This window comes from Aythya marila, assembly GCF_965140915.1.
Source record: "Aythya marila genome assembly, chromosome: 1".
Classification (NCBI taxonomy): Eukaryota; Metazoa; Chordata; class Aves; order Anseriformes; family Anatidae; genus Aythya; species Aythya marila.
In genome coordinates, this window is record NC_139042.1 from 27,940,269 (window position 1) to 27,953,402 (window position 13,134).

At 43.8% G+C, this 13,134-nt stretch overlaps 1 protein-coding gene across 1 annotated transcript in view; it reads right to left on the reverse strand.

Moving 5' to 3' along the window:
• The window catches only part of FAM124A (family with sequence similarity 124 member A), a gene marked incomplete at both ends in the record, with an annotated part of 38,730 nt that overhangs the window by 10,052 nt on the left and 15,544 nt on the right, over window positions 1-13,134 (reverse strand). The window contains one exon of the mRNA XM_082784749.1: window positions 1,422-2,161. Coding sequence (XP_082640875.1) covers window positions 1,422-2,161 — 740 coding nt within the window. The remainder of the gene's footprint in view (window positions 1-1,421; window positions 2,162-13,134) is intronic.

Here is a 13,134-nt window from a genome sequence, read left to right on the forward strand (position 1 = left end):
ACAGGCGTTCATTCTTCTCTTTTGTGCACATGATAAAAATCTTGTTTTAACTTTGCAAAGCTTACCTCAGCATGTTGTATGGCAATCTCACTTTAACTCTGTACTGCCCAGTTCCTGTTATTTAAGAAAGTTTGCTCTTTGGAAATTGAAGGCATTATTTACAAGGTCTGTTTGCTTTCTTTTCTTTATATTTTTCTTTCCATTCAATTTACTTGAAACCAGTGCAAAGATCTCATAAAACGAAGTTGTAACACATAGGAAACACCTACCTCCCCTCAAAAAAAAAATAAAACAAAACAAACAAACAAACAAAAAAACACTAAAAAAAACCACACAAACACATACAGAAAAACGCATTGGGGAAAAAGGGATATAGATTAAAGTGGGTGCTGTCTAAAGGTATTGTGGTGTCTCTTGAAAGCTTATGTTTACAAGTTATCTCAGCCTGACACAGATATGCCTACACCGCAGTCAGTAATCCTGACAAACTGGTGGCTACCTTGGCAGAAAGGTTGGGAAGCTGAGCTCATGAATGAAATGCACTCCAAAAAAAAATAATAATAATACCCTACTTCAAAATCCGAACAGCAGTCTTCTAGAGGTGAGGCTCTGCACTCCTTGTTTCACAAACTAAGCAGCAGTAAATTCCTTCACCTCTGCTGTGAAGGAATGCATGTGAACCTCATTCTGCATTTCCAGACATATCCCTTTGCAGAGCAGGGAGCTACTGAAAGCTTGCTGCTTGTTGTCCTGCTCAACTCCCTCGGATGTGGTGTATGCTGATGCACTGCCCAGATATCAGACCTACAGGTGTCCTATCAAATAAATTCTCTTTTTGGACTTGGTTATGAGGACCTGAGAGCAATTTGAGAGGACAGACTGTGGGAGTATATCTCCCAGGCTGCATTTCTTTTCCTTCACCTCCTTCCCTCCACCTTCATCCTGATAATCACTGTGAAAAAGAGAGGTACAGCCTGTCACCTTGTTTTTTCAAACTGGTTATAGAAAATAACATGTACCATCAGGAATTCTGCTTGTCTCCCATAAAAATCTTGTAACTGAGAGCTATTTTATAAAACTGTCAGTTCTGTGCCCGTATTTCCCATAAAACTACACCCATCAGCCACATTTCTCCACTTGGGCTTGTAATTCCCTCTCCCCTCATTCTTTTAACTAGTCACCTCATCTCAAATCATTCTTTGCATAAACTGAGGTTGAATGATACCTGGATATTATCTCAACTGCCTTCCTGAGCAGTTACACACACAGCAAGGGGTTTTGAGTTCTTTAGCAACAAAGTCCTTCCTCTTTCACCTAGAGTAGAGCAATAGAAAAGCCTCCTCTTCTGGTTGCTGTTCTAGGTTAAGGTTTTCTGCACAAAGGCAATAAATGTGCTTCTGTTTCCCGGCTCCTGGACTTACCTGCAAGAGGATCCTATTTCCATCATGGTCTTCGGTCTGCCACCTGCCTTCACTAATTGGGCTGCAAGGGTTGGGCAGGAGAGGAACGAGCTGTCCAACATCCTTCACTCTGAATTCCAGCACTGCTGACTCGGTTGGCACTGGCATTTGGCCCTTTGGAAGCTTTTTTAAAGAAAACTGAATGTCTATTTCCATGTTGGAATAGACAGGGAAAACACAAAAGTCTGCTTTTTTCTGACATACCGGTCTTTTCAGTATTAACTCATACAACTTGAGAATGTCGGCGTAGTTTTCATTCCTGCAGTATATCGTGAAGCGGATAATTTCCTTCCCGTAGTGCACCGGGCGAATGGCCCACAGAGGGGTCTCGGGAGCCAAGGTGTAAAAGTCCTGGCTGCACGGCATGTAAGGGAGGAACTTGCCATGCACTCGCTCTGTGTGGTGGTAATGCCAAGGTGGCCGCTGAAAGGTTTCGTGGAGCTGCAGGATGGGCTCCTCTCCGTACTCCTCCTGCAGGAACAGAATGATGGCAAGGGCAGGCTGAGGAGCGCCAGCCTTACCTGGCTTCCTGCGCTTCTTGGACACGCGTCTTTCTGAGACTCGAAACAGCTGCAGGTCCGGGTGGATCCAGGCTAGGAGCTTATCGATGGCTTGCTGAAGAGTCTTGGATTCACCTGGGTCAGTGATAATATGCACACTAACGAGGAATGGGTCCTGTATGTCTTCCACAGAAAGTTCACCTGGGAGTGTAAAAAAGAAAAACATCCTTTAAGATTTTGAACCCACTCATTTCCTTGATGAAGAAACAGTCTACTCAGACACACTGGGATTTTTTTTTCACCTCTCTCAGGCTCACCTACAATAAAGCAAAAATAATGTGCAGTCATAAAGCAACCAATAAAGTAATCAGAAGACAGAAGTTTCATCAAACATGCCATAACAATTGCTGCTTCTACTGAGATAGGACCCAAAGGACATTATCCATAGTGTATTTCTGTGTTAGAAAAGAACTGCCTCCTACAGCTAAGAGGTAGGAAAGACAAAAATATTGATGTAGAGTTGAGGTGGAAGGGACACTAATGATGTGTAGAACGATTGGAGTGGACAGTGTTTATCCCATCTTGTTTTAATTTGCCACTTGGCTTGGGGCATGGAAATTGCACCGCTGAACTCCACTCTATCACACTGGAGTTTTCCACCAAGTTAAACCGTTCCGTGTCCTGAAGGCAACTGTTTTAATAAATATGGCAAAGTTTAGAGGTAGAGGCAATATCTTTTGTTAGACCAATTGGTACAGCTGGGGAAAAAAAACAACAGAGGAGTCTTCAGGCAGACAAGCCCTTCTTCGGGAAAAGATATTACTTCTCCCTACAAATCCTGCACTGTTTATATCCTTAGACAATCATTACTAAAAATACTATTGCTTCAAGGTTTTTATAAGATTAGGGATGACTGGTAAAAGCAGGAAGCACAAAAGTTACACTTACTCAAGGGAAAAAAGAAATCCCCATTTTGCCTTGGGAGCATTCAAAGGGGCTGTGTGTGCTGCTGTCCCTAAAACCTCTTTGACAGCTCAGCAGCAGAGCAATGGCTGGATGGAGGGCAGGGGTGGAATTATCACTTCTGTTCTGCTGGAGCTGCATGCCAAGAGAGAAGCATGTAAAGAGACATCCAAGACAGTTTAATAAATCATGCAGGTAATCGGGATGTTTTTGCTGAAATGGTTCCCTCTATGCGGTGTTCTGAAACTACCTACATGTCTGAGACCCCAGGCCTGGGCACAAAGCCTAAGTGTGTGAAGACTTAGAAAGGCTTCCCAAGCTTTTCATTGTGCAGACCACATTTAATAGAGGGATTGTCTCACAGGCTGTTCCCCCTCCTATTGGCAATTGTACGAACCTCTCCCTCCTCCATCCTGGCGTCAGAACAACATTCCTGTGATACTTCAGCAATTGCTTTAATGGAAAAGCAGCACTATACAAGTAGCGTGTTTTAGATGTCTTTTAGTACAGGATAGCTGCAAGACACAGAGAAAAGCTAGATGCAACTGTGCAGCTCCCCAGAGATGTCCAGTAAGCACACCACCAGCCTCAGTTTAGACGCTGCAGAATTATATGGCATGCAGAACAAATAACAAGCTTTTTGCCCAGGGGAGATATAGAAAACCCAAGGAAATTATAAAAAACACCATTGTGGAGTTTTTGTATCTCTGCATGAAATGGGTGATGCAGAGTGACTCTGTCAGTTGGTTAATGGAAGAAAATTGAAGCAAAAGAAAAAATCTGTGTCAGTAAACAGCAAGAGGCTCCGCTGCGACAATTGTTACTGGTCGGTAATTCTTGGAGATATCCCCTGTGGATAGTCACAGTGTGGGAGAAAGACAAAGGGTATGGGGGGGAGGCCTTCTCATGGCCTTCTGCATGGGACAGCAGGACAGGAAGGCAAAACAAATTACAGAGGACAGTGATCTAATAAAACCAGAAAGAAAATAATTGCCATAGCTACGCAGCCATTCATTTTTTAAGACTGGCATAGAAGATGTTCAGTTCTTTTCTCCCTCCGTTTCCTTTGTCACACAAATGCTATCAGAGCATGCAACAAGCGGCAGGCTTGATATTTATGCATATAAATGACTGCAGCTTTCAAAGAAGCCTGGGCACAACAATGCGAAGCAAAGAGCCATCGTTGCTGCGGGCTTCTTACTCTGAATCGAAGAAAAAAAATTCCCCGAGCGTAGCTTTTCTGCCCTCCCGTTGCTCAGCGTGGTGCCTGGACACTGAATGGGCTGAAGCATTTTTCATTTTGCAGCCAGCACCAGTATTAGTATTCTGCTGCCTGTGCCCATCAGCACCAGATGCTCAGAGATCCAGCCTCAGAAGACCACCAAAGCACTGCACAAAACCATAATTAGCAGTTAGGGTTATATATATAACAGTGAAAAGCCCCCTTTTTTTTTTCCTTAACTAGAAGCAGCTAACTATGCTGAAGGTGGAAAAGTGTAACAAATCAGTACAGAAAGAGCTTCAGTAACTGTATTTTTTGTTAGCAAGGATGCTTTTACTGCAGTATGGGTGCCACTTTTACACCTTTCATTATGTGGCTTCTGTGCTTGTAAAATGGCAGCCCTTTCTGTTTTGATAAGAAAACCAGAAATTGAAGAGAATCAGAAATGAGAGATAAGGAGCTGAGATAAACTTCCCCTGAGCTGATGGTAAGCTGCAAATTGTTTCTGTGTTACTAACAAGGCTCTTTGCTTCAACTCACAGGGAAAGGGGAGAAATGGCACCATTTCTCATGACACAGTTCAATTCGCCCTCCGGCAAATTGTCACAGAAGCAAATGAAAGCTCTGCATATGTATTAGCCCTTCTGTGTTAGTGGTTAATCCCACGGAAAATATCAAAATGCTGAGACATCTATTTGGAAATAAGCTCTGCAGTTCTCACAGCTATGACATTTTTTCCCCCTATGACAGAAGGGGATTAATTCTTTTTGACTTAGCAAAGCACCAACATTGCTAAGAGGTAATTGCTATCAAGGTTGAAAGAGCATTTCACAATCCGAGACTTTTTACTCATCTGCTAGGTAGCATTGCCACCAGGAGAGGTTAAAGCTGTTAGCAAACAGCCCAAATGCTGAGGGCTCTCACACTTGATGTCCTAAAGTTGGCAGCAGAAAGTGGCCTGGTATTTTATGACTGAGCTCCTGATGGGCTGGTATGTGTTGCTTTTATTGTGTTGCTGGTGCAATATTGCTGGGCAGAGAAAAAAAAGGAAGTCCTGCAAAGCAGCATGGCAGTCTCATCCTGTGCCTCTTCTTCCCCTCCTTTCTCTGCCCAGAAATTGGGATCTTTTCATCAGGAAAAGACATCCTGACAAAAAGCAGTGGGCGCTGTCAAGTCTGTGCCAGCTGCTTCACCGAAATTCATGCTGCCTTGTCCTGGGGACAGACAGGACAGTGGCCATTTAGTGACACAAATGGGCAACGTGGGAAGCCATGGGTTAAGGGTGGAGGGTGGGGGGACAGCGGCTGCCCCTGGGAGGTGCCATGAGGTTCAGAGTCTGGTATCTGGGTAACACCGTCCTTGTTGAAGCTGGCCAGGAATGTAGGGCTTGTGGTGCCAAAGCTGCACGAGCAGCTGTAACTTCAGGTCAGTACCCAGCTGCTCAGAAGCCATATATCCCTAGAAGGAATGGGCAGAGGGTTCCCCATGCCAGCTGGATACTGCTCGGGTAGAGAAATCTCCCTCTTGCATTTGTTTTTTGGCACTAGGACTCCTCCAGCAGAAAGGCTGCTGCGGTTATCAGGCCGCAGCTGGCAGCCTGGCCCCTCTTGTGCAAGAAGGCCCAGATTACCTTCCCCCTGGAGAGGTCCTGCATGAAGACCTGTCCATTGCTGGGGTAGTGCTCCAAACACTTCCTCATTTAATAAGTCTGGATGACATCTGGTTTTCCTGGCTTCACCTTCCTTGGCTGGAATTGCATTAACTGCCCAAATCTGGCCTGTAGCACAGCTTAGGAGGGAGACGAGCACCCAAGACATCTCTCCTACACCTGTCTTGGTGAATCAAGATAGGGACCTAAAGACCCCTCACGCTCACCAGGAGATATTAATGAAGAGTTATCTACAGGGTTAGGCAAACCTGGAAGGTATGTGAGCTAGGATGGAGACTGGGGCAAAGAGAGATTTTAGTCAGACTGGATCCCAGCCCCAGCTTCTGCATAGGAAAGTGCATTTCCAAACTGAGGGAGCCTCTGTCTGAGCCTCTTACAGCCTGATAGACTGGATCCCTTCATCACTACATCAGTAACATTTCAGGCTGATTTCTGATGCTGTGAAGCACTACAGGAGAGGTAAATGAGGTAGTCAGAGAGGATCAGAACAAACACACCAAGCTCCAGAATTGCAGCACCCATCAAACAATGCTTCGTTACCAAGAAATAACTGCTAGCAGAAGGTAATGAAAGAACTCAAAACTGAACATTACAGATCAGCATATTTTGTTCATTGCTAATAAATAAAAATATTCGAACTCTGGGAATGTAAAAAACAAACAAAGAAACAAAACACATCTCATATAAATAATGTCAGGAAAAAAAAAAAAAAGAAAAAAAAAGAAAATCACTATAATATTTCTTAATTGACTCTTCCTGGGATTTTTGTTGCACAGATAATTTCAGTATTTCCCTATTTCAATTCCATTCCAAAACACAAATAGATGTTGAAATGGTACCATGTCTCACCGAGCAGGACCTTCACATTTCATTTGATTCTAACCCAAGACTGACCCTTTTAGGTGGGTTAATTGAAAGGCTCTTGGGCAGACAGAGTTTATTTTCACAAACAAGGAGCATTATTCTGTGGGCAGCTGCAACAGACGTGGTTACTGGCCACCTCTGGCAGCAGAACCCACTGCTAGGTCATGCTTTGATGAATTATGCAGCATCAATAATCTTTTGAACAGGCGGGATGTGACAGATTCACCAGCTCCTCCATTCTCTTTTCCCACTGTTTCATGTCATCTGGCAAATGCACGACTGCAGCATAATGTGTTTCTCAGCATGTCCTGCTTAGCACACCACCTCAAACTCACGAGGGATGCTCAGAAGCGATAAGAAAGGGGATATTCTGCATGGCACTGTGACAAGAAGAGAAACCTCTTTCACACTCCCATCAGAGCAGCATTTTCCTGTGGAGCTGCAGTTGAATGTTCTCTAACAGAGGTAATGGTGCCAGGATGCTCACTCCTCCATCCTTGCTAAGGTAGTATGGAAAATGCATAGCAGACCTGCACACTGACAAGCAGGGCAAAATGGTCAATCTGCTCCTCCAGACAGGCACATAATGTTAGGCTCTTTGTGCTTTTATCTGGCTGCTGTAGGGCTCAATAAAAGGTATCGAGGAAAACCAAAGCTGGAGAATGAAGCCTGTTATCTGCTCGATGGAGATAAAAAGCTTTCTGATGCATTAATATGAACAGCCTTCTGAGGAGATGTCATTGCCCTTAGTATACAGCATGCAGCCAACCCTGCAGGACTGAATCTTATTAAAAAGTGATACTTGATGCCCACAGAGGCACTGCGTGATTGAGCAAAGGCAATGGCAGATCTCACCGTGGGGTACCTTTGCTGTTAGATGGTGCAGCAGCTGCTGAAACTCCCTGCTGTGCTACAGACCCAATGAACTCCCCACCTGCTGTTACAAACCCGATGCCTCCCCACCAGCCCTGACCTACCTAACGGCATTGTTTCATGCTCAGCTTAAGCTGCTGCTGATAGGGGCCATCTCACTCTCCCTCCTTCACCCCTCCATGCGCTCCTGCTCACTCTGTTTTGTTGGCCGGGGTAGCTTTTGTAGCTACATGTCTTAAGCTGAGCGTACAACTGCACCTTGACTTGCTCTCCTGTTTGTGCTCCTCCTGTCCTTGGTGCCATCTCAGCTGGTCTTCAGAACCGTATAAAGCCCTCTTTCTCCCTTTCTTCTCTGGGTCTCAACCACTGCAGCCCAGAGCCACCCTGTGGAAGTTTAGGAACCTAATGGATGTCCCTCCAGCAGAAACGCGTCCTGGACTCCTTTTGTAGTCAAGGCCACAGTGCTCCACTGTCTACAAGTGTAGTGGGAGCTAAGTAACTGCATTTCCATCTTCATTCCCTAGCTATGCAACTCACAGGAAAAGGTCGTGGGCCTATGTGCTTATCTTGAAGATCACTCTCATTCTGGTAGCTTATCTTGCTGTACCACTTTGTCAACAAACAAGACATGCTTTAGTGATAATCACTACAGAAGAAATACTCTCAAATGATGTGATTACGTAATCTGAAAGCAACTTTCAGATTCTATTAGTCAAGCTGATCACTACAAGGTGAACCCTCAGGCGCTCCTTAGCTCACAGATGCACCCTAAGTCCCTGTTTCCCCCAACTCCTCATTCGCAGTGCTTCAGCCTTCTCACTTACTCCCTAACTACCTGGCAGACAAGAAGCAGTTCACACTTGGTGTAAAGATACGTCTGTGTTGTCTGCAAGCTGACTGTCCAGCTGTAGGTTGAGAAAACAAACGGCTTCAACACACACTGCAGCCTTTTTAATCCCTGAAGGCAAAAGGTTTTTTTCCTCTGCCTTTCTTCCAGTTCTGATGAAACCTGTGGGATGTTAACATCTCTGAGACCTTTATTTCTCTATCAAAATTTGTTGAATGTGAGCAATGGCCTGAAAAAAATGATTTTTTTTGAAGAGAAATGGCACAATTGTGTTGCGTTTCTCTTCAAAAACAGGCTAAAAAGAAAGGGACTGGTGTGCTACAGTGTGTTTTTAGCTGTCTAATCCTGCATCCCTCACACTTCAGCCTTCTCTTTGCAAATCCTGTATTTTCTATCTAGGTTTTATGCTGCCTACAGGCATGTCAAAACAGAGGCTGTGCCTTGCTGTATACTAAGCATCTAGAAAAAAAGACCCCCAACTCCAAGAAAAAGGTGTATGGGATCTTCAGGCAGGCAAACAGATTTTTTTTTGTTAAAAATTCCTTATCAGGTACTTACTCTCTGGGGAGAATTGAGGTCTTATCTCAGTGCTCTCCGCAAGCACCACAGATTTAGCTATGAGCTTGCTGAAAAAGAAGAACCTCAAAGTGCTGATGTGCTCACACATCTCTGGGACAGTCACTACTAAATCGAGACTAGTGGTAAAATGGCAGAAACTGGCAATACTGTTAAATCAGCCCTGCCTGCTTGCTCTTCCACCTATTATGATGGTGCCAGGGCCTTCTAACCATTTTTTCTAACAGTACTTTGCAGTCCAACTTGTGGTGCTAGCCCTGTACTTAGGTACTCCTGATACCTGGAGCAGTCTGGGGCAAATGTTCACTGAAAAGCTATGTAAGCTACAGTGGGGAAGCTTAGCATAAAGTATTATGCTAGGAATTTAGGGGCATTCTCCTGGAGGCTGATTGTTTTAATTTCTCCTCTTCCCTCCCACAGAGTTCACCACAATTCAAGAGCTGTCTTGGGAGTCTTAGCCCAGTCTGCACTGCATGTGTGTCCATACCACAAAATGAATTCATGTGATTTGGCATCTTCCTTACCTGTCTTCACTCTAAAGCCACAATCTACCTCTGTTTCCCCATCCAGGGGCTCAAATGGCTCCATCAGATAGCGATTAATTCTCACAGGAGACCTGATACCCATATGAGAAACAGTAAGTGAATTTTGTTTTACACCCTGAAAAATATTCCTGATCTGCGGAGAACAGCTGGCATTTGTTATTCTGTATATATCAGAAACAATAAGCAGAAAACCCTCTGGGGAGAAGTCAGTCATAGTGGTTAGCTGCTGCTCACCAGGTTTGCCCCAGTGAGTTCAGTGATGCTGTTGGTGCTGCATCGCCCAGGCAAAGCACGGGACTCTACACAGCAGCCTTGGCTGCTGCTAAATTCAGTCCAGTGGAAAAATACAGGAAAAGTGCACTAATTATCAATGCTCAACCATTACATTAATTTGTATTATTGGCATTTTCTATTGCATGTAGAACTGAAAAAAATTGCCCCACTTTTTTAAGGGAGAGCGGTATTCCAGATGACTCCAGCTTTCCACGTTAGACAGCTTAAGCTTTGCAAAGATGTAAGTCCTTTCCAATCATAAAGTCTTCCGAAATAAAGATACGGATTGTTTTACTGGGCAAGAACCCAGGTACTGATCTTTGGTATTAGTTTCAGACCTGTGTTTGGAGTCACAAGGTGTGGTAATTCAGTAAAAGTCCTGTCAGCAATCCCCGATAAATCAGAGGCTGCACTCTACGCATGTCAGCACTCAAACTGCGTCCAGCAACATATAGTTTAAAGTCCTTTGACTGCAAGCATTGCATTTTCTTCAAACCTGACTCCTATATAAAGCTGAGATTCTAAAAAAATATGTTTTTTTATAAAAGCACAGAAAGAACATGGCATTTGAAAAAAAAAAAAAAAAACACCACAAGAAACTTGTACACTTGAGCAGCTGACAAATTTGGTCTAACAGTGAGCTCCATACCTCACACAATGTACTCTAGTTAACTGAGAGTGTGATTTTATGATTGGCTTAAGACAATTTAAGACTTCACTGCTGGCACTCTTTCCCCTGCTATTCCCAGCTAAGTGTTTCCACTGCTTCCCATGTGTCACATCTAGCTGCGAGTTGAAACAGCTTGCTGAACAGACTGGAAAGAAAGACTCAGACGAGGAATAATCAGGATTGTTCCTTCTGGTGGCAGTCAGAGAACGGAACTGGCCAAAAATGTTAATTCTCAGGAAGGTTTCTTTTAATCAGCTTGCTCTCACAAGGAGGTGGCAGGGAAACCCAGCCAGAGGGAAGGCAGGAGCCACCACAAAGCATCTACAGGAGGGACGCATCCCAAATAAACCATGGGATCGAGCCCTGAGGCGTGGTCTGGCATTGCCACATTTGTGTCTGTGCAATCACCTGTATCAGCTTCAGAGCAAAGTAGATATTCAGACTGCCATTGTCAACATAGTGAGCATTTAGTAGAAACTGCCTCAACAGCTTTAGCCTGCACAAGTGTTTTGCCATTTCACTTGGTGAATCCGATGGCTTTTCCCCTCCTATCATAACTGGTGCCTCTGAACCAGGAGTTGCCTGACAGATTTAATATGGGGCAGATTTACTTAGCTTCCTTCTGTGGGTTTTAACAATTCAGGCAGATGTCTCAACAATTTTCAGATCATTTTCATCGTTGTAGCAGCTGAATCTGGGAGTGTCAGGATCTTTCCTGCAACCCATTGCTCAGGGTGAAAGACCCACTAAACAGCTGCCTAGCTCCTTGTGGTTTTCTGAGACAGCACCAGTAACGCTTCCACACAGGGAAATACAATCCGCATCACCTCATAATCCCATTTAACTTTCTCTGAGATCTTTTCTGTAATTTTTTACTAGGACTGTGTGGTAGTCGATAGCTCAGTGTTTATCAAAGCTTCCCTGTGCTTCTGAATCATGTCTGGTAAGGAGAAAGAAGAAAGATTTGCTTATGTGGTTTTGATTATGGCTATGTGCGCTAAAAACAGAAGCTAGAAAAAATGTCAGGTTGTCATTCATACCTTTTTTTTTTTTCTGTAAAATTTGTCCAGGTTTTATCAGCTGCATCTATGACAGGAAAAAGAATGAACTGGATGTGGTCAGAAAATAATATATAATGGTGATATAAGGAGCAGCACAAGTAGAGTTCTGATAGCTCTGGTCCACTAACTGTTTAGGGTAAGCTTATACCCCTTCAATACTGAAATCCCAAGCTAACACTAAGCCAGGAGGAAGCACTTCAACCACGGGACACACAATTGGGTGTGTGCTAAATGATCCCGAAGACTAAAACTCTGGCTTTAACACAAAGCATGGGTTACCCCAAACTAAAGACGTTTAAAGAGGAACTTCAACCTTTACAAGAGGAAGGGCTTGCTTGTGGTTAACAGCACATACTTGACATGCAGAAATCAGGATTTGGTTTCAAGCACCGCTACACAGATGTTTGTGCATGTTCTTCCATGTGGCTCTGCCTCAGTTCTTCACTGTCTTCTGTTTCTGGCCACTGGCCATCTTTAATCATGTCATTAAGGGCACGTGTCTTTAAGGGCTTTAGGGTTTTTATATTTCCCCTCTAATACTTATGTTTCTAAATAACCACGTGCAGTAAGACCATCCTCAACACATTATCTCCCGATGGAAACAGTGTCCTAACCTCATCTTCAGGAAAGGTAAAAGTGCAAACAGCAATGTAAGTTCTGTATCAGCAGCTCTGGCACAGCTCCCAGGCTGTGATGCAGCAGCAGTGCCTAACACAGGAGTGGACGCTTGTAGATAAGACTGTGATGTTGGTGGGGCTATGGGGGTGGCTGGTGTTGTTAAACACAGGAAATTCTATTTAAACATAGGAAAAAGTTGTGGGTTTTTTTGTTTGTTTGTTTTTTTACTGTGAGGGTGGTCAGACAACCATCTCCAGTGATCATCTCCAGCTTAGACCAGACCATTTCAATCTTCCAACCACAGCTTTCTGTGATTCAGCACCACATTTTTCTATCCCATATCCAGGCACTTGCATAGAATCATTTAAGTTGGAAAAAACCTCCAAGATCATCTAGCCCAACCTTTAAAAGGTAGGGTACTTTGATGATGAGCAGTTACACCAACACATTTTACACAGCCAACTACTGCTAGGTGGCATGTAGCATGACTTTTTCCTTCTTCACACAGCTGCAGTGGGCAGCAGCACTCTGCTCTTTATCTCTAGCAGCATGACACAGGCTGGGTAAGATATGCAGCAGATACTCCCTGTATTTCCTGTGGAGCTGCCACTTCAGGTTTCAGCACTCCATAAAACACCTGAATTTGCAGCATTGGCAGATGCTGCAGGCTGACAGCTTTACATGATTTGGGCCCAATTTCCTCTTTCATTTTTCTTTACACTTTGATTCATCTTCTTTTTGTAATGATACCTTCTGGGAATATAACATGATTCTGGCAAACCCACCATAATTTGATTTTGCAATTTTATTTAACAGAGCCTGTTGCCAGCCATTGTAAAATCATCTCAGTTCTCTGTAGAAATAAGAAACAATATACTATGGTATATCTTCGTATTGCAGTAAAAGAATAGAGTTATATCCTTACACTTACTAAATGATACTGGTTGAAGAAACACACAGAGAATATACCCAGTCCAGCAGCACCTGGAACAG